The sequence below is a fragment of the Stigmatopora argus genome, chromosome 3 (assembly GCF_051989625.1).
Source record: "Stigmatopora argus isolate UIUO_Sarg chromosome 3, RoL_Sarg_1.0, whole genome shotgun sequence".
Taxonomy (NCBI): domain Eukaryota; kingdom Metazoa; phylum Chordata; class Actinopteri; order Syngnathiformes; family Syngnathidae; genus Stigmatopora; species Stigmatopora argus.
Genome location: NC_135389.1, coordinates 7,167,573 through 7,190,488, shown reverse-complemented (window position 1 = coordinate 7,190,488; position 22,916 = coordinate 7,167,573). Strand labels below are relative to the sequence as shown.

The window sequence follows — 22,916 nt, the reverse complement described above, 5'->3', positions numbered from 1 at the left end:
CAATACAGTTTTCGATTTGAACACTACTTGCCGACTGAGTCAGATGTGTTACCATTAAAATACACCGTGTCATGTGAAAAACCAAGTTACTTTTTTCTTGTTGTAACAAGCACTGCAAACACCACAAAGCTTACCATTGATAGATGATACCGTGTATTTAATTGCCTTTATATACTGACCTAGTGGATGTGCTGTTCAATAACACTCTGGTGGGTGAATCATATCAGTCATCAATTTACACACAATATAAAAATGTGTTAAATGAGTATTAAGACAAAAGGAAATACATCTCCTTTAACTAATTATGTTTGAATTGGATGTACTTAATAATTTTATTCCCATTTGTTTGTCAGACCAATATAGACCTAACAGTCAGTCAGTCTAATTGGCTATGCACCAATAACCTCCTGCAGGCCTGCACCATCTTATTATGCTACTTTTTCTCAGTAAATCCCTCACTAATATTAACTTCAAGTGGGGTTAGTTAGCGGCACATACAACCTGACTCTCTATCCAAGACTAAAGCAAAGCTCTTTGATTAAATTTGGTTTACGGGAAGACACCAACAAGACTTTAGATGTGTAGAGAAGAGTGTAGGATGATTTTGCTGCAAGCTCTTATTCCAGCAGTTCAGTCCTCCTATTGATCGGTCTGCCACAGATGTATAGTGTATCACCTGGTGGAGACACAATATACCCATTAGCAGCAACATGCACTTACTCCACTCATCTTGACAGCACCGTGTCTCTCTTGTAGTCTGCTGAAATGCAAGACCAAAATTCCATAATTGCCTTTTTTTTGGTGTAAAATGTACTCTGGCCTAACACAATGTGTTTCAAAGACACATTTACTGTTTGATAACCAAATAATGTTATAGAAGACTATGCATTTGGCGTTAATTATCTCGGGTGAATAATGAAGAACTTTATTAGCCATTTTTTCACCCAATGTTTTATTAATATCAGGGGTCTTTGGGCTGGCCATCATTCACATTCAACTTGACACTACAGCAAATTTGGTTTTAAAAGTTACGGATAAGTCAAGGCATTTTTATGGTGTGCAAATTTGCTAGTATTTGTGATTATTTATGTCTGTAATGTCTTTTCCTGTGTCTGTATTCTCACCCTCTTGCTACTGTGACAGTGAAATTTCCAGAGTACGGATGAATAAAGTTATCTAATTTAATCTAATCTATTTAAAGCCACACGTCTCAATGCTAGAACAGTAAAAATGACATTTAAAAAACCATGTTCATGATAAACATGACATATGTAATGTTATACCCATCCCGTTGTGAGCATGAACAGTCGCCCTCTTTCGCGACCAGTCGAAGCCTCTACGTTATTCCTTTTGAATTTTGGTAGACTCACATTTTATATGGAAAAATCCCTGCATAATAAAACACAGTCATTCGTGTCTGACTGTAGGATTGTTGTTAAACTGGATTAAGGGTTGCTCTGGTCAGAAATAACCTTTACAAATGAATTTATCGCTTTGTTAGATGACTTTTCTCATGTATTTTCAACTACTTAAGCCATTTTTCATTTGGGTGCGTCACTACTATATACTAAAAGTACTAAGAGAAATAAAAGAATCTGAAAATTACGGCATAATAACCACACAAATACCAAAACACAGTAGTGAACCTGATTTTTTTTGCCTTCAAATCTTTAGTCATAATTATTATACGACTGAAATTATAGGATTACTGTACAACGTACACTGAACATCATGTAGACTTATTGTATATTTCCAGCACAGTGAAAGACTGGTTAGCACAGTTCCCCTCCAATTTTAAGTTTTGCTTTTCAATTTGCATGATTTCACTATGGTGGATCGGATGTTCTCTCCCTCGTCTTGCAGTAAACAACTAGGTAGATGAATGGGCATCATCAATAATAAATACTAAACAACAACGATCAATTTATAAAAAAAACTAAAGGATACTGCACTGTGGTCGTACTTAAGTCTTTTTAGTGTACTATTAGTTCAATTATATACTACAACAACCACTGCACCACTATAACAAAAAATATTAATAGCTCTAATAAAGAGAACATTGTTGTATTTAATAAGATGCTGCTTGACATTTGCCATGTCAGTCATGTAAATGAGGCCTGTCACGTTGAGGACTCAAAGTAAAGAAAAACAGTAGGGTGACCTTATTTTCTCAGGAGAGCAGACAACAGCAAACAGCCATTGTGTGGCTGCATAATGTGACGGGATGCAAAGTATCGTCACTATTGTATTGTGTCATAGTAGCTCCTCTTGATGATTAAATGCTAGTGAAGCCAAGTGGGAGTGTGTTTTGGGGGCAAAGTAGAGGGGAAAATAAACGTTAGCAGGCTTATAATGCAAGGCAGTGTTTATTCGTAGAGTTTGATCTTAAGAAACTGGTTTAAGTCAAACACTGATGACCCAGTGAAATGGATCTTCTCAAAGATTGTTTGTATGAAGCATGAATGAAGCATGAATACAAAGTGAAAGTGTGTTCTGCCTGACATTGGACACAGAGTACAATCATTTTCCCAGTATAGCAAATTAATCTGACATTTCTTGTTACTGCTAATTGTTATCCTTTGTTTAGTTAACATACTCTGCATGAGTGACTTTGATTGTGAAAACACACATTGATGTGGGATCTTACCCTAATGCACATAAATGTCCTGAATCAGCACTTCTAATGCTAGAATAGATTGTTTCTGGGCTCATTAACATGTGCTAAGGATTTAGGTACCCCACGATGAGGATGGGCAGAAACACCATATTTTACTGCAGGGTGAATGTAGCCTGGTTGTTCTAGGATAAACTCCAGCTGTGACTTCATATTGGATGTACCAATGAATATTAACACTTACTACCAACAGAGGCCAAATTGTTGCCATTACTGACATATCTTTCCTTTTTTCTTTTGAGTACATTCACTGCAATGCATTGAAGGATGAAAAAATCATTTCTCCAATTTGAGCAATTTACATCACCCCAGAATGTAGAACACACTCAAACACACATACTGTGGCATCCCTGCTATTCCGACCAATTTAATCGGGCGCCGCAAAGCTTGGGTGAAAAAGCCTTGAGTAAACTCAAACATGCATTTCGTCTCTGCTTTGGTGCGCTGGAATTGGAGATTTCTCTCCTGACAACAATTTTATGCACCACTAATATTACTGTAGGTCCCATGCTGAATATCACTGTGAGCAGTAACTTCTACAGAGTTGTGCTCTTGACTTGTGGCCTCAAATGCAATGCTGCTGGTAATACCGCTACAATTGATTGTGGGACCCAACTACCATACAAGTGAGGTTCAATCCCCTGTGGATTCCGACCTTTCTGTCTGCAGTTCGCATTTTCTCCTCTGGCCTTCGTGGATCTCCTGGTACTCGGGTTTCTTCCTACATCCCAAAAGCACGCATGGTAGGTTGGGTGAACACTCTAAATTGCTTCTAGGTATGAGTGTGAGCGCGAATGGTTGTCTGTCTCCTTGTGCCCTACGTTTGACTGGCCACTGATTCAGGATATCTCCTGCCTGGTGTTGCGTCCACGGGGGGACGGCGAGGTACGAGGAATTAGGACCCAATCACGAGGAAGCGGGCGAGGACGAGGGAAATAGTGCTCATAACCAAAACTTTAATAACTTAGGCGGGATCTTACAAAATAACAAAGACTTAGGAAACGAAACACAAAACCAGACCGGACTAGGGAAAACACGGGGAATCGATAGAACGAGGTAACGTGGCTACATGACAAGGGAATTTAGGCAGTGGATCCGACAATGACATTATAATCAGTTGGGTTTAAATAGACACAACCGGAACTAATTTAGAATCACGCGCAGCTGCGCGAGCACAACGACAAGGCAGGAGGGACAAACAAGAGTAGGGAAAAGGCAAAGGAAAAAAAAAAACAGGCTACTCCTAACACCTGGTGCCTGTGGTTGGCTGGGATAGGCTCCAGCACCCCCAACCCTTGTGAGGATAAGCGCTATGGAAAATGAATGAAAATGAAACCAGAGTAGATCTGTTTAATTAAATTGTTGAATACTTATCACACTGTATTGAGGGGGAAAAGCCCAGCACACCAACATTAAAATATCATCTCTACTGAGATACTGTGTATTCTTAAATTCTAATATCTCTGGTTAGATATAACTAAGTGTCCTTTGGACGTTGCTGCATGGAAAGATTTTGTGGAATCTAGAGACGAGCAGTTTCAAATACCTGCTTAATGTTCATCAGCGTATTTTTTTGACAACTACTCTTTGTAATACAATAGAATTACCTGGGGCTAAAAAAGATTTTCCCCCAAAGGTCCCATTAAAAAAATCTTTTTATCTCTTCAATTCCTTTTTAGCGTCATTTATTGGGTTTTGCAAGTATCTCTGGTTGCTGGACACCCTTTTTTAAGTAGTTGTCGTTTGTTTATATTGGGCATGGGAATTTCCATGAATAGAAAAATAAAATATAGTAATATAAAAAGTATAAAAATATTATATAAATATAAATAGGTTTTGATTTGCTTGGGTCATTCATTCAAACATGAAAATAAGGTTTGCTCTGATTGTAGTTGGCGAAATCTCAGCATCATGAATTAGTCTGAATTCATTCAGTTTGACCAAATGAATGATGAATTTTTGTACCGCAAAGAAAATGGCTCAGTTGATCTTTCTGCAACAGATATCAGCGACGACAGGGAAGCAGCCAATGAAATGCTTTCTTATTCACGTGACTTCAGCTACTGGAGGCAGAACCCGGTCTAGCTCAATAAAGAAACAATAAACAAATAAGATTACAGAATAATCACAATATTATGAGATTAAAGTCGCAAATTTCAAGAATGTAGTCATATCCATACATTGTCATACTACAAAAAAGTTGCAATATTATAAGATAAAAGTTATAACATTATGGGGATAACATCACATATTGTAATATTACGAAATCAAACTCGTAATATTACAAGGAAAAAAACCAATACCATGAGATTACAGTTGTATTTATTTTTACGTTGCATGAACTGAAACCTGTTTGGTTTGTGGTGTTTTGAGTTTTGGTGACGTAAGTTCTGCATTAATACAAAAGTAGTTTTTGCTAAATACTATGAGATTGAACTCATAATACTACAAGCTAAAAAATGTAATATCACAATGTTAAAGTCTTCATAATGTGTATTCTTACCTTCAGTGCACTGGATGTTGTGTGGTTTAGTGGACCTTTGGCAAGGTCTGTGTCAATAGAAAACTCCTTTTGGAGACAGGCAGAGCGTGACTTGACCGCTAGATGCTGTGGTTAAATAACACCTGACACTGGCCTTGCTTGGTATGAAAAGAGAAGGTCATTTTTTCTATGCTGTAGTCTCACTTATAGTGGCCGGCAAATGTCATGCAAATAGCAAACATTTTGCAAAAGAAACAAACGCAAATGTTAATAGCTACAACGCCAACACAATGTGATCACAACAGAAGTACAGACATAAAACGGAAGTGGAATTACAACAGAAGTACTAGTCATTGTGTAAAAATTGTTGCATGATGTTCACCACTAACATATCAACAGGCGAGACCACTGTAGCTTTGACGTGAGCCAGTTTGATGTGATTAGGTTAGGTTTGAACTTTATTTCTTGGTTGCAGTAGCAAGACAGACACAAGACACACAAGACATTGTAGACCTAGGTAAAAAAAACTGGAGCCACACACAAGAAGTCCACAAGTGCGCATCCTAATGTTATACGATATTTAACCGAAGCATTCACAAAGATGTGTTATTATAAAATATTGTTATTGTCATGGTGTAGTGCAGGGGTCCCCAAACTTTTTCTTGTGAGGGCCACATAACTTTTCCCTTCTCTGATGGGGGGCCGGTGTCAGTTTGTAACAGAAAAAGTGAGACGATCGTAGGGGAGCTTAATTTTTTTTTATTGTTTTCCAGAAAGCCACACATAACTAAATAACCTTTTTCCAGGGCTGCAGCTGGGCATATACATTACTCCCGATTTCTTCAACGCATCTGGTCATTGTACTCACTGACAGACTTACGGCATTAAATGCATCTTTCTTCTCGGGACACACCTCCTCCGCGACAGTATCCATACATTTCTTAACAAACTCTCCATCAGTGAAAGGCTTACCGCTGCTTGCTATCAATTTAGCAACCCAAAAGCTGGCCTGAACGGATGCCTGGTTCTGCTGAGATAGTAGTCCACTTTTTCGCTTTGAGAGTTTGTCTGCTCGTATTTGGCCTTGCAATCTATCGTACTTGTCTTTGTGACGGGATTCATAGTGTCGGCAAAGATTGTATTCTTTGAATACCGCCACCGTCTCTTGACAAATGAGACAAACAGCCTTTTCTTTGCATTGAACAAAAAAATAATCGTTTGTCCACTCCAGGTTAAATACCCTGCATTCTGAATCAATTTTTCTCTCACCTAACTTTTTCGCCATTATTCCGTTCTCAAACAGGTTGCAGTTTTAATATGCTTGAATAGTCCGCGATGGTCCCAGGGCTTCGCCCTCACCTGCGATCGTCCAGATGTCTCGGTAACACTGCTCGTGCATGCAACGGTGGACGTGCCCGCATGCATCAAAGGGAAACACTCTCCCCGCGCGTGTCACCAAAGAAGCAATGCGAAGCCCTGCTTCACTGGGATGATTTGTGGGCTCAGCAGGGGTGCAATGAACCAAACACAAGATTAAAACGTCCCACTCTTCAAGGCCAAATAGGAAAAAAAATCCGATAGCGTCTCTGGTATTGTTCAGAGGGCCGGTCCAAATGTGCCGGCGGGCCGCATCCCCCCAAAAAAAAAAAAAAAAAAAAAAAAAAAAAAATTAAAATTTTTTTTTTAGAAAAAAAATAAATAAATCTGATAGCGTCTCTGGTATTGTTCAGAGGGCCGGTCCAAATGTGCCGGCGGGCCGGATACGGCCCGCGGGCCGTAGTTTGGTGACCCCTGGTGTAGTGGTTCACACTGCTGACTTTGGTGCAGGTAAGCGTGAAATCGATTCCCACTTGGTGATGGTGTGATTGTCGGTGGGAATGCTTGTCTGTATCTATGTGCCCTACGACTAACTGGCGACCAGTCCACGGTGTAGTCCGCCTTTCACCCGAAGTCAGTTGAGATAGACTCCAACACCCCCTGCGACCAATGCGAGGATAAGCGGTATGGGTAAGTAATGAATGAATGAAAATGAATGTTATAAATACATTTTCACACCATTATTGCATTGCTTGTTTAAGAACTGGTCATCACTGGAACAAACACTTTCCAGCTGCAGCATCAAGAATTGCTCTATGGAGAATTTAGGATTGTTCTCTGCGGAATCAACCCCTTTTTTACAGTCGATTCCTTGGGAAAGTAATAAATGGAGTGCATGCAGGTGCACTACGAGAAGAGTTTCTGCATTTTAACTGGCTAGTGGTGTCCAAGCATTCATTAAGGCATAGAAAGCTAATGGTTTGCTCTCTTGTTTTGTTTCTGTACTCTCAACATCATTAAAATTGATTGCTGGTTCTCAATTATCTCTTGAGATTAAAAAAAAACATATATCTGAATGAGAAAATGTGACCACTACAAAAAATGTTTTGGGAAATTTTGATGCTAAGAATTATCGATAATGGATATTATAAATCGACTTGATATGGCTCCATTAATGACCAGATGTAGTCACTATATTGCTTACAAATGTATGATTTTACATTTGATACTTTCCACTAAATACAGTTGAAATACAAGCGTAACAGAAATATCAAAACACTCAATCTTTTCTTCTTCCCCCTTGGTTCTATTCAATATTTTGGTAAACGTACAAGACCGACTTTGCTTAACAAATATAGTCCCTAAAAACACCCAATTTTTATACATCTTCTCTGCAGTCTGTTTCATCCCGGTTGTCTGAATTCACCATACCTCATAAAAATTATATGAATTACACTTTAACTATGACTGTGAAATGGTCCCATGTAGATAAAACATGAGCTGCAATTTAAAGACTTGTCATCTGTGGGGGATGAAAGTACTCCTGCGTGGGTGGAACTTCTTCCGAATCTGGCTCTGGATGACTTTCCGTGAAGTACAAACACATATTCAACTAGCCCGAAGAGACTGTGAAGCACAAAACGCTCTCCATTTTCTTCATAATTTATTTCTATGTCATACAGCAGAGAAGGGTTAAAGAGGACACACACGCAGGTGTAAAGAGTTTCTAAGACGTTCACCTGACCTGGGCTAAACTTATTATGTTCAGTTTTGGTCCCACAAATACAGAAGCTGCCAGGGCAACACACACACACGCACTTACACACGTCCCTGTACACAATGTGCAGTCTCAAAGGTACTCTTTTTCTCACGCGATGAGCCTGCACTACCCCAAGCGCCATCATTAAGTTCTAAATATGTTTTCACACGTAGACACAATACGTCACAGGCTGAGGTCGCCATAACAAAACCTGTGGTAGTTTCACTGGAGCGTGTTTGTGTGTGTGTGTGTGTGTGCAGCTATTGGAGAGGTGGTGATTACATGGAGCCATGTGTATCATTTAGGGATGGATTGACAGCTGAAGAAAAATAGCTGTGGGTCTAATCAATTTGAATCTGCTCTGTGCGTGTGTATGTGCTTGTCAGGTGAGGAGAGCAGCAGGCATCAGCAGCATTTCAGTCCAGTCAGCAGTGATCTTGCCAGCCTCTGCACAAGCATGAATAGATGAGTACTGTGGGTGTTTGTGTGCAAGCATGTATCAAGATGCCATCTGCATTCTTTATGCCAAAAGTGAAAACCACGTCTTAGATGTTAGTGACACCTTTACATATATTCAAGCGGAACAACTTGTAGAGCAGGTGGAACTGTAGCTGAGGGTCACGGACAAGGTGCCAAGAATACTGGTTGAATCCCAAGTCAAGACATGGTCACTATAGCACCTAAGTTACTAAATAAGTAACTTATGTTTAGGCCTAATATTTTGTGATTCAGTGCTCAATAGGGGATGAGTGGTTAGCGCGTCAGTCTCACAGTTCTGGTTCACCTGTCTGGAGTTTGTATGTTCTCCTTGGGCTTGCGAGGGTTTTCTCCATGTACACCGGTTTCCTCCCATGGTAAGCTGATTGGACACTCGAAATTGCCCCTCGGTATGAGTGTGAGCGTGAATGGTTGTGTCTCCTCGTGCATTGCACGGTTACGAAACGTCCGTTCGACGAAACGTCCGTTCGACCAAACGTCCAGGGACTAAGTGTCCGTCGACGAAATGTCCGGTCACGCCTTTGTCTCCTACCCGAAAGTGGGATAGGCCCCAGAACCCCTCACAGCCTTTGTTAGGATTAAGCCGTTCAGAATACGAATGAATGAACATCTGTTATTTCCGTGACCGGACGTTTGGTCGCCGGCCTTTTGGTCGCTGGACTTTTGGTCGCCGGACGTTTGGTCGCGGACGTTTGGTCGCGGACGTTTGGTCGCGGACGTTTGGTCGCGGACGTTTGGTCGCGGACGTTTGGTCGCGGACGTTTGGTTGCGGACATTGGGTCGCAGACGTTTGGTCGCCCGGACCCAAACAACCGGCGACCAAACGTCCGGCGACCAAACGTCCGGCGACCAAAAGTCTGGCGACAAAACAAGGTAAAACAACACGGTCTACGCATCAATCAAAGCCAACAATGGCCCTGAGCAGTTTCACTGAGCGAACGTGTGACTGTATAAGAGTTTGTATGTACATGAGTTATCCCCTTAGGAAGGGACGTCAGTCAGGGTCTTAACAAGTTCTCCAACAAAACACAATAAAAGTGCGGGAAATTTGGAGCTTTTCTTTAGCCTAATAATTAATAGGGCATTAAGTATGACTAAATAATAATTCGCAGTTTGTATTTAGGGAATTTGAGCAACAATTTTTAATGGTAATTATCAATAACCTTCCGGGCGACCAAAAGTCCGGCGACCAAACGTCCGACTACCATTATTTCACTACGTTGCTACAATCCAGTCTGCAATGCAATTGTTTTTTTTTTAACATCAATGCATTTGAACAATGTTTTGTACTCAGCTATGCAATTCCTCAGCCTCCTCAGAAATGTCTCTTGGTTTTAGTTTGGATATCAAATATTAATTCAAGCCCACAAGGAAATTGATAAGGAGCTCTGCTATTGATCTGCTGCACTTAAGTCCTTGTTTTGTTATCTGTATATATATATTTGGTCATCCTTTCCTTTTTCTATTATAAGAGAAACAAAACAGAATGAGAAAGCAACCACGCAACGGTTCATAATTTGACTAATGCTATGAATTACATAATATAAAGTATGTTTCCTCAGAAAGATTTTAGAAGGCTTGTCAGGAGCTCTTCTGCTTTTTACTATGACCTCATCACTTGCTTTGATAATGCACTCAAATACACTTCCCTTGATTTGAAAAAAAATGAAAAAAATCTCTGGTTACTTGATTTGAAAAGCAACTACTAAGTTGGTTCACAAGCTTTTTGATTAGTTCCTTTTTTAAAGTTGTAAAAAAATTGTACCATATTTCGCGGACTATAAGTCACGTTTTTTCATAGTTTGGCTGGACCTGCGACTAAATACTAGTCAAATGATCAGATAAAAAATCCCCTTCCATAAATGTGACCTATGGTATGAAAAATATGGTAGAAGGTTTGTACAAAAGGAGCTTTATGAACAATAATCGGCCCTAGATACATGCAACCACATTCATGTTCTCGAATGAAAAAAGTTGTTCATCAAGGGTGTCAAACTCGAGTTGGTTCGCGGGCCGCATTAACGTCAACACCATTTCTTGTGGGCCGGACCATTTTAGATCGGATTAAAAGAACTGATTCAAAAGCCCTAAATAGTCCGTTCTTATAGCTCTAAAGCACATGTGTCAAAGTGGCGCCCTGGGGGCCAAATCTGGCCCGCCGCATCATTTTGTGTGGCCCGGGGAAGTAAATCATGAGTGCCGACTTTCTGTTTTAGGATCAAATTAAAATGAAGAGTATAGATGTATATTAAATTTCCTGATTTTCCCCCTTTTAAATCAATAATTGTAATTTTTTAATCAATTTTTTCTGTGTTTTTAGTTCAAAAATCATTTTGTAAAATCTAAATATATATATAAAAAAAGCTAAAATAAACATTGTTTTAGATCTATAAAAAACTGAATATTCAGGTCTTTTAATCCTTTTATTAAAAAAAAATCTAAATATTATATCTAAAATGGTCCGGCCCACATGAAATCGAGTTGATGTTAACTAAAGCAATGTTTATTTGAGCTTTTTTTTCTTAGTATTGGAAAATTTCTTTTAATCATGTTTTTTATTTAAAAAGGAAACAAAATATTTTTTTAAATTATGTTCAATATTAAAGTGGAAAGCTGAAAATATTTATATATTTCTTTTTAGATTTTACAAAATGCTTTTTGAACTAAAAACACAAAAGAAAAAAATTGAAAAAGAGGAAAAATCAGGAAATGTAATGTACATCCATCATCATTTGAATTTGATCTTAAAACAAAGTCGGCACTCATGATTTACTTTCTCGGGCCACACAAAATGATGCGGCGGGCCAGATTTGGCCCCCGGGCCGCCACTTTGACACCTGTGATCTGAAATAAATATGAGCTTCATTCATTCATGAATTTTCAAATGTCGACCTGCCTGCAATGCTCCAGTAATATTGATAATGGCTTGTTTTGAAGATCAAAAATGAACCAATAAAAATGTTGTATGTTCCTGGACATGGTCAGACTGCAAATGTGCATTATAGGGTAGAATTTGTAACAAATTGAACCAGGAGATTACAGTAACTGCAGTCTGATTGCTTGTGCATGTAGTATTATGTGGCAAAGTGCAACGGGTTACTGACAATACTGAACCGAAGTACTGAAAAATCTTTGGATTATTCATAGACATTGCTCAACATGCAGCTCAATAGTTGGCTAAAATCCTGGTTGTAATCATTCTGATTGACTGCTACTTGGAATACTTAAGCCAGGGGGGAAATGAATGGACGGAGTATACCTGGGAGGAATATTTTAGACCAGAGCACAAACTGTAGCGTCATCAGTGTAATGAGAAAGCTCCATAAAGCACTTTCTGTAAATGGAACAAGGTTCCTTTTGGTTCGACACCATTAATTTAATGAGGACTAATTCAAAGATAAAATGTTTTTTTGTTTAACCATTTAAAAATGGTCGGCACAGTTCAGAAGTCTTAGTAGCAATTATAGGGGGAAATTATAAATTTCTTTCCAGTGACATACTTGTGGAGGTATGGGAATAACTAGAACACAGGTGTCAAAATGGCAAGTGTCAACTAATCACGGGCAGGAGATTGTCATGTTTTGTTGGGGGTTTTGGTGGAGGTGTGTGTGCGTGTGTTTTCCTTGCGTGTGCTGGCTGGGTGATTGTGTGTTTTTCGCCTCTTGTGTCCCTCCTGGCTTCCTTTTCCTCTCGTAACCAGCTGTGTGTATTTTGTGATTAGACCCTGTCTATGTATTTAAAGTGTTCTGTGATAATGTGTGGGAATATTACCTTTTGTTTCTTTTGCTCTCCTTCATGTAAGTCGTGTTTTTGCCTCTTCGTCGGTGTGCGTTCTTCCCCGTTTATTTGTCACTTTTGTATAACCATTTTTGTCATTAAAATCCCAAGTTGTGCACCAGCACCTCCCTCGCTTTTTCTGCCTCCCGCATCCTGGGTTGTCTCTCGCCACGCACCCGAGGCGATCACGACAGAGGTGGACTAAATCTTGAACTGCTTGCCATCCAACCGCAGGGCACATTCAGACAAACAACAATTCACACCCACACACTCATACCTACAGACAATTTAGAGTGGAGTAGCATATTTTTGCGATATTCAAGGACAATGGTCTACCTGGAGAAAACCCACATAGGCAAGGGGAGAACATGCAAATTCCACACAAGTGGTTGGAACCCACTGGGGATTGAACTCTCAATCTCATAACTGTGAGGCAGATGTACTAACCACTATATATTTCTTAAAATATATTCTATCTGTCTTTTTTAAAATGAAAAAGAAATGAAAAGATTGAGAAAAAATAGATTTTGAGGTGGGGGACACCCTGAAATGGTTGCCCGCCAATCGCAAAAAAAGAATGCACCTGACGACAAATTAATTGGGATTTTACACTTATGTTAATGATTAAAAATTACATTTACATCTTTAATTTAATTCCCAAAGTGTAGAAGTAAAGAATTCAGTTTGAATATGGGTGGTTGAACCTTATCAGGCAATATGTCGAGAAGGGTTTGGGGGAATCATGCAAATGAGGCTATCATGGGAGTCCACTAATGATTGATATAGCTCCTAGTATAATGGACTGCGTACAGCACAATCCTACCCATCATAGCAGACAATCAACAGCTGGGCTCTCGACAAACAGAAACTGATTTGAATTTGGAGGAACAATTTTCCCTCAATATCTGGTCTCGATGGCCTTGTTCATTTCACAAAGCATTTCACCCATTACACAATAAAACATCTATTGTTAAAACATTGTAAACAAGAACTAGGTGGAAAAAATATGCCTTTACAAAGTTACAGCAACATTAAAAGTGGGTAAAGTGTCGAGAAATACTTGTCATGTTTTATTGGGGTTGGTGGTTGGGTGTTTTTTCCTCGTGTGTCCTCTCTGCGTGATTGTTCACGAGTGTCTCATGCTGTGTCTTTTCTGGCTCTCCTTCCGTTGTATGACCCAGGTGTTTGTTATTGTCATCAACCCCCGCCTGTGTAGTTCAACCCCGTGTTTGTGTGCGTTAGCTTGACAGTGTTTTTTGTCTTTTCGTTTTGTCGCCCATCATCGGTGTGTGTCTCCCTCATTTTCGTCCTCTAGTTAAGATGTTATTTTTGTTACTTCTTTCTCACTTTTATTGTTTGCAGGATTATTTTCTACTTATTGGTTCCATTAAAATCTTAAATTATGCACCAGCACTTTCGTTTGTTGGCTACTTCCTGCTTCTGAGTTCCACGCTGCTCCTAAGATGAGGCGAATCATAATAAATTCTGGTGTTACTTCTGGAGTCTGCATCCAAAAATAAGTAATAAGAAGATGTAAGATGTAAAATAACTGATTTTTCTAGAGTAATTATAAACAAATACAGCGGTAGTCATTTTGGTACTGACGCAGTACAGCTCTAAACAACAGTCTACCACAAGTAAAGGGGAAATGTTCATTACCTTTCTGACAGTGACAACCGAAACTAAGTTCTTTTACTTTGTAAAGACTTTTTAACATTGTTTTACCTTTTCAGCTTTCCATTATAAAAACTTGGATATCAGCAAATTAGATAATCCAGAGAATTCCTGAAAAAAATATTTTAAAATAAATCGTTTTTCAAAGGGAAGGGCATTTGGAGAACATTGATGGAAATGGAGGAAGGGGCTGGCTAATTAAAAATTAATCAGTGTCTCGCTGCTCTGTTGATGCAGCGGATGAACCAATTAGCTTCTCCTGTTCACCTGCCAGTATCACACTGTGTGTATACCCTGATGGGTAGTTCTCATGATAAGCCTGATCTGGAACAGTCAGCTGTTCTGAGAACAAATCATGACACCATGCTTCTAGGAATATGTGACTCACTGTATCATTCAATAAGGGAGAAAGAAGAAAAACTTGTATTAAATTATTAATTCGTCTTTTAAAATATCTAATCAAATTCACAGTTGGGTCATTTTTGAACCTGGTAAAAATTAGTTTTAAAAAAGGCCCTGTTATAAATTAATGAGCACCAACAAACCACAATGGGAGCAACCTGTTGCATTTTTGCAATCCTCTTCCATTATAATAAAAATGGTGGTTAAAAAAAGATTTTTTTAATTCATTCATTCATTTTCTGAACCGCTTTATCCTCATTAAGGTCTCGGGGGTGCTGGTGCCTATCACAGCTGACTCTGGGCAGCAGGCGGGGGAAACCCTGAATCGGTGGCCAGCCAATTGCAGGGCACAAGGAGACAAACAACCATACATGCTCACTTAGGGGCAATTTAGAGTGTCCAATCAGCCTACCATGCATTTTTGAATGTGGAAGGAAACCAGAGTATGCCCAGAAGAATCCCACGCAGGCACGGGGAGAACATGTAAACTCCCCACAGGTGGACTGACCTGGATTTGAACCCAGGACCGCAGAGCTGCGAGGCCGACATGCTAACCACTTAAACACCGGACCGCCTTCATTCATTAATTAATTCATTCATTAATGTTCTTGTTTGAGAGAAGCTTATTATACGGCCTTGTAGGAATCATGTGTGGACTAGGGGTGACAAACTCTTATTTGTCGTGGCACATACACTGTAGTTACAGGTTTATTCACTAAACCATTTCGTCTGCCAACTATAAATGAATGGTTGCCCCATATAAATCCATATACACAACAAATTGAATAATAGCTCAGGCCTTGATCTCTTTTTTTCATGGTAGAACTAGGGTTTCTAGCCTAAAATTTAGTACCAGAAGTAGATTTATGTAGTCACTCACCAAATATTCACATTTCTATACATTACTGATAAATATAGTACTTAAGCAGATCATCTTTTGCCTGAATGCAATAGTAAAATTATTGGTCGCACAGATGCAGTAGATTAAAAAAAAACTTTCGCTGTCTCAAATTTCAAGGGAAAAATGATCCCATTTAGGAGCAGACCAGATGCCTAATTTGTGTTTTGGAACTTAGAAACCAGTAAAAATAATTTGTACAACAACAACAGTAATACCTCGCCACTTCGCGGATGGACTATCGTGGATTCACCATGGATCCGCCAGATATATATGAAATGTTTATAGTGTAGGAACAATAATACAAACAAAATAATCACCATTGGTGTGTCTACCTTGGCAATGCAGCTCATACGAGGGAGGAGGAAGAAGAGGGAAATATAAGGAAGGGGAAACTTATGCTGCCATCACTCGCCATTTTGGAGTGGATGAATCTACAATTCGCAACATCAGGAAGGACAAAGCTAATATTGGGAAGACATCTTCCGTGACTTTTAATAAGAGAGCAAAGACAAGTTGTTTTGTGTCATTATAAAACTATTGTCCGTATGGAATGTGCTTTGCCCGTATGCATAGCTGACTGCTGAAAGAAAGATTTGGATAAGAAACACAAGAAAGTAAAGTACAATCGGAATTGTATTTATATATATTTTTTATTTCTTAACAATTGCTCTTGTTACCGTAGGAATAATGAACATGAATAATGAAATAATATTACAGAGAGAGTTTCAAAAGTCCAAATAATATTAAATAGACACCATAAAAACGCTGTCCCTACATTGCGGTTATTCACCTATTGCGTCAGGTCTTAGAACCTATTAACTGTTATGAATGAAGTACTATTACTGTTATACATGTTGTTTAACTCATTGTAAGCAATTCATTTGAACTAGAATTGTCTGGCAGCATTTAAATGATCAATGGCAGGGAATGAGTTAAAATGGTGGACTGGAAGCAAAAAAATAACATAAAAAATGCTTGTTTCTCTAGTGACAACAATATGAAATTTTGCTGCTTTAGCCAGAAACATGAACTCCATATACATGATTTGCTTTGCCACATAAAATAAGTGGTGTGGACAGTGGGTGACTATTTTGATGGACACCTTCTAATCTGAATACGTTACATAATATTTCGAAGTTGATTGTCATTATTTGGCCAACCCAGACTTCTCTGGGATATTCTGCGAGCACCCATCAGACTTTGTAAATCAACAGCCAGCTAATCATTGGTGTGTGCTGCCTGTCATCAGACATAAGCTTCTAGTTTATAGAGTCAGAAGATGAATTGTGACATGAGTAAACACATTTGGCTGCACCTCTTTAGCAGTCTTGCACAAGATGATGGCATGAGGATGATGTCATTTTAGCCTAAGTTGGATGTGTGGGTTTATTTTTGTCAGCAGTCATGACGTAATTGTTGAAAAGGACTTTTGAATGCATGTACGTGCTTTCCTCCGTCTCTATTGAGTGCTATCCGTTAGTAGTGAATCTTTTGAGACGCCGCCAAACTGTTTCTTAATTGAAGACATGAGTTCAATGGAAAAAAAAGTGTTATGTTAATATATTTTATTTAGAGCTATTTTTGACTGCTGCTTAAAGTCCTTGGATGCCTTTAATCTTATCAATTTGCTATTTCTTAAAGGCTAAAAAGTGTTTATCTTTATCAAACAGTACAGCCTCAAAAGGAATCTGTTCTTCTGCATGAAATAATCATTGCTGTGATAAGAGAACAAAAAACTTAATAGCACCAATTTACAAAAAAAGCTGGAATTTAGCACGTCTGTCACATAATTCTGAAGTTGAAGACTTGGGTCTTGGCACCAACTTCCTGTGTGGAGTTGACACGTATCGTAATAAACTTCGGATTGCTTGTAAAAAAAACAACCTCCATTTGTGGTAATTTTGTTAATCTTTCTCCAAATTTTTGGAACAGCATGAAAATAAAGGAGGAGAGAGACAGAGATAATGAGACAAAAGAAAGTTTGCCGAAAACCAGAACAGGAATGTTTTTTTTCTTCAATATGACTACTTTTTTTTGGTAGGGTTTTAGTTTGTTAATTAGTTGCTGCATTTCATATTCTTTCCTTAGTGTGTCTTGGTCCTGTGATCGTCCATTGATTTCACTGGGTGTTGCCTGCTCCTTTTTTGTCGACCAATTCTCACATCTCACAAACCTGTTCCTCATTGTCATGTTAACCCCTGCTTGTCTACAGCCCCTTTCTGACTTTCATTCTACATGGTGCTCTCTTAGCAGGGAGGGCAGGAGACAATATCAGCAGCAAAACAAACCACTCTAAACATTTTCGCTCTTTCTTCCTCAGCTCTAAGATGCAGTACGAGTTTAACTTCCCTATCTTTCCAGTTTGCCATAATTGTGATGTTTGTTTGCCTTGAAGAAAGACACTGCAAACACCGGTCTGTGTTGTACTCCCATGATATTTCCGTTGTCACTATTTGTGCTCTGACACAAGATTTAAGCACTCAGTCATGTCAGATCATCATCCTTGTCATCATGTTTCCAAGTGCTATTTCTCTGTTTCCCTGTGCTGTGCAGTTTCCCTGCACTTTAAGTTACTTTTGACCATAGTTTAGATGTGTTACTGTTGTGTACTTTAGCTTTTGGTTTCCTTGAAGTAGTTTGTTTGGGAGTGCAAGTGCATCCTTTCTTTCATACCGCAAAGGCAGACTAAACCCTAGACTGGTCGCCAGTCGGCTGTTGGTCACACAGAGAGACAAATGACCATCCGCACTCAGTCATACCACCACCAGCGGGAATCGAGATCTTTGCATACTACGTTAACTTAGATGTTGTTTCATTTCTGAGGTGGCCAGCGTTTCAGTTGTTTGTTTATTTTTTTTAAATTCCATTGATTTATTGGATGGTTAAAATATAAGCTTCTATTTCATCCGTATGACAAAGCAGTGGACGGAGTGAAATGATCGCACAGAAGGAAACGGAGAAGCCGTTATTCAGTTATTTTGATCCAAACATTTTACCTTGATCAAGTGACAAATGACTTGTGGCCAATTTTTTGGAGGGGGAACTAAACTGCAGTAAAATATACAAGTTTTAGAAGGTTCGCATGTGGGCCAGCTGGTAGTTAACAATGGCCAAAACAACAAGGTTTTGCACCGGGGCATTTTTGGCCCCAACCAACGTTGCCAAAAGTACGCCAGTATAAAATCCCAGTTTTAATTTCTGCTAATAAAATATTAATTTTTCAATTGCCATGCTTGCTTGTAAAGCAGTCGAGACTTGTAAGTGTAATATATTTACCATTAAGTTGATCCAATGTTTCCATGTTGGGCTTTCATCTTTCTGTCAGTCACGTGGGCTGTTATGGTTTGTCAGCCTCTGGTTTGAACTTGTACAGTAAAATCTCGTGTTATCCGGGCTAACTTCCTCCTCTGATGCACTTGCAATTTTCTCCGACCAGTCGCATGATGAGCAACGAGTAAACTCGTCTATCAACTCATTTTCCATTGAATTATACGCCGTTACGTCATCAATTTTTGAGAACCCTGAGAGCTTTGGAGGTCCGTTAGTCTTGATAGTTCTTTTTTAGAATAATCTTTAACAAGGTTCTATCATTTAATTTTTGTGTAAAAATGCCTACTAGTGGGACAATAAGTTTTTAAACGTGACAGTCACCATGGTCAGCAGCAGTTCTAAATGGAAGACTACAAAATTAACAGCTGGTCAAATGATAGGATATTTACATAGCCTTTTAATTTTACTGTGTTTACTGGATTACCAACAAGCACTTACAATTGCATTTCTAGTTTGATCAGTACAAAACAGCATATACCAATAGGGAGTCAATGTTAATATATTGAAAGGTGCGAATGAAACAAGTTTCCCAGGGTATTCTTCACAATTTTGTTGAAAATTGTTCTAATCGGCCAAACCAACAAAAAATGCAAAACAAAACAAATGGGAAAACAGACGAATATTTAGCTTAATTGGCTACTCTATTGACACAGCGCTCATATTGCTCATATTCATTATGTAAATTCCAATTTAATTGTTGCATAAATTTAGAGTATGTGATTCCTGTCCATATATTTAGGCATCCCCCTCCTCATAGTTTAGAGATTCATTCAATTTCCAAGCTGCTTTTCCTCAAGGTTGGCAGGGGTGCTGGAGCTTAACCCAACAACTTTGGGCAGTAGGCGCGTTACACCTTTAATTGGTTGCCAGGAATCGCAAGTTATACATTAATATTATGATTTTGATTTCTTGTGTGTACTTCCAGTGTCGAGCCCTTGCTCCATTGCTGCAATATCCACGAGAAGGTGTCACTCCATCTACAAGGGCTTCGCTCAGTGTCTCATGGCTCTGGGCGACAGCCTGACGGACAGCGCACACAAGGATGAAGACACTCATGAGATACACTCCATCTGCAGGTTAGTGTATTCACTTTTTTTTAGGTAATCAAATAAGATTGGCAGACGGAGGACACCAATCCTTCACTGATGCTGAGGGTTGCTGAGGTAATCAGAAATCTCCTCAGTGGGTAGGGACTTGGTAGTCAGATAGATTTGCTTCGAATATCTCAAGACAGGCTCAGCGGGTAGGTAGCCGCCTTACTGGATTGGGTGGGTTTTGCTATTCCCTACCTAATATTCATGATCAGATACAACATTTGAGAGGAGAATTCAGTGGGGCAAAACGCAAGCAACGATGGGGGTTAACATCCCAGGCATGAATCATGCTAGTCATTGGGAAGGCATTTGTATGCTGTGTACATAAGGAAAAGGCACTAAACAGTGTCAGTGGTGTTGTTCTTTGGTGGTCTTTTAGCAATATGTATGGGCTTATTTCCTTGCTGCTTTTGGTGTGGTATTGGTTAAAGTAACAGGAGGAAAAAAAAGGCAACATTTGACGAGATTAAAGTCGTTAGGGGTAGGTCGTTATTATCTATTTGTATGTTATGTGAACTGAAAGTCAGTTGGGGTACACAGACTTCAAATTTTGGCGACGTAAGGTCAGTGTGAACACAAAATTGCTGTTCTATTGGTGTTTTTCGGGTAGCTAAAATAAAGAATTTGATGTGAGATACTTTTTGGTTTGTTTATATGGTTCCTGTAGATAAAACTTTGATGAAAATGACTATATTGTTAATACAGGCTATACATTTTCAGCTTGTGGTGTGCCTGGATATTCTTCAATGCAAAAAGTGTGTGTCAGCTAAAAAATAGTTGAAAAACACTGGATTAGATAACATGAGTAGCGCCTGCACCTGAAAATCACTGACACAATTCACCTCAGAGGCATTACTTATCCCTTCCAAAACAGATACCACAGTTTCTGGGTCAATTTTCCTTGGCGAGCAATCATAATTCTATCAATTTTGATCATTCATTCCTTCAAATTTTGTACCGCCTGTCCTCATTTGTGTCACTCAGGTGCTGGAGCCTATCTCAGCTAAACTATTGGTATAAGGTGTGTTATCAGGCCGATATATACATATATGTGCATACATGTATATATGCATTTGCTGGGTGGCCTGGCGAGCGAGTGGTTAGCACATCGACCTGACAGTTCTGGGGTGGAGAGTTCAATCCCAGGTGGGTCCTCACTGTGTGGAGTTTGCTTGTTCTCCCCGAGCTTGTGTGGGTTTTCTCCAGGTTCCCTAGTTTCCTCTTACATTCAAAAATATGCAGGGTAGGTTGGTAGAACACTCTAAATTCCCCCCTAGGTCTGAGTGTGAGCGTGAATGCTTGTCTGTCTCCATGTGTCCTGCGATTAGCTGGCCACCAATTCAGGGTGTCAGCTGGGATAGGCTCCAGCACCCACCACGATCTTAGTGAGGGTAAGTAGTTCAGAAAATGAATGAATGTATTTGCTGGTGCCTTGTTTTGGGTGAAAAAACTATGAGACGGCAAAAAAACAACGAGATAAGAGTAGTACATTTTATACATATTTTACACGTGTAAAATGACATTAGTGTAGTCATTCATCCTCCATATCGGTCTTCCCCGAAAGGGTTGCAGGGGTTGCTGGAGCCTAAGCCAACTATCTTCGGGCAAAAGACAGACTACACCCTAGACTGGTCGCCAGTCAGTCGTAGTGCACACAGAGAGACAGACAACCACTCACACTACCACCGAGTGGGAATCGAACCCAGACTGCCCACAGCAAAGTCAGGTGGAAGAACCCCTGTATCATCGGGTGGCCTGACTGTAGTCTGTTTTATTTTGCATTGGCCAGAGGTTGTTATTTCAAAATAGATAGATAGAGAGATAAACAGACAGATAGTGTCTGGACTCCACGTTAAGAATGAATTTACTACTACCACTTTGGACTTATATATAGCCATTGGTCAGTTCAGAATATAGTTTGCATCAAAAATTGCCTGGCCACCAATCTCACGAGCTTGTAAACCAATCCAACTCTCAATGGTTGTTGGACAAAAGTGATATGCACAGCAGCTTTGGTTTTCCCTCCGACTCAGCATGTGGGTGGGGGTGTGACAAGACAAGCGGTGTGCAGTTATTGTTGATACCTTGGGAAAATAGACAACAATAGCAACAGCTTCCATGCCAGTGGACGATATCTGCTTGGGTTGCATTTTTACAACTGCAAGTGTGCAACCTATTAATGAGATACACTCCTGTTACCTGTCAGACACATTTTCAAATTGTAACAATTGGCCAGCCAATAAATCGTCCAGTAACTTGTGTATGTAGTAGATTTCATTACATTATGTATTTAATTTTTTACAATTAAGTGCACGCAATTAGTGTGTTTTGCAGGTCTGACTCTTGACCTGAACTCTCAATGAGGATGATTCTTTTTTGTGGCAGTGATTTGCAAAATCATATTATTTTGTTTCTTATTTTATTTTGTAAAACATACCAAAGGCATTGGACTAGAGGACCGTAGTTTACCCATAGTTTTTATTAAAAAAATAAATTTAAAAAAGCTGCATCATCATGCAGCAGTTAGTTACAAGATGTTTTTTAGTGATATTCAATCAAGTCCAAATTTTTGGAAAATGTTTAATGTTTGTTACCTTTTTTTTCAAATCAGGGGATATTGTGAATAGAATGTCAATTTGAGTGTTTTCAAGACATGAAATACCCAAGTCAAATGAAATGGTTTTCTGTGGGTAAACAACAGTTCACAAGTACTCTAAAATAAAAAGACACTTATATAATAAACCAACCAAGGACATGGTGAAATGCAGTTAGCAGTAACATGTGCCTCACACTGAGAGGTTCTGGGTCAAATCTAACAGTAAAACCAAGTCCTCGCATCTGTGAAATGCACTCATCAGATACACACCGCTATATCAAGTAAAGTTTTCAAGGTGATGGCAAAGTTTTAACTGAGCTCTCCCTCAAGGAGCACAGTACCTTTCATGGGCAACTGTGAAGTTGTTGGCAAGTTGTAATAAGTCCATTTGCATACTAAAGGATAATAGATG

General features: G+C 39.3%; 1 protein-coding gene across 1 annotated transcript in view; it reads left to right on the top strand.

Annotated features, from left to right (window-relative positions):
• The window catches only part of nrn1la (neuritin 1-like a), a 64,541-nt gene that overhangs the window by 24,581 nt on the left and 17,044 nt on the right, over positions 1–22,916 (top strand). Inside the window, exon 2 of the mRNA XM_077597001.1 lies at positions 19,740–19,890. Coding sequence (XP_077453127.1) covers positions 19,740–19,890 — 151 coding nt within the window. The remainder of the gene's footprint in view (positions 1–19,739; positions 19,891–22,916) is intronic.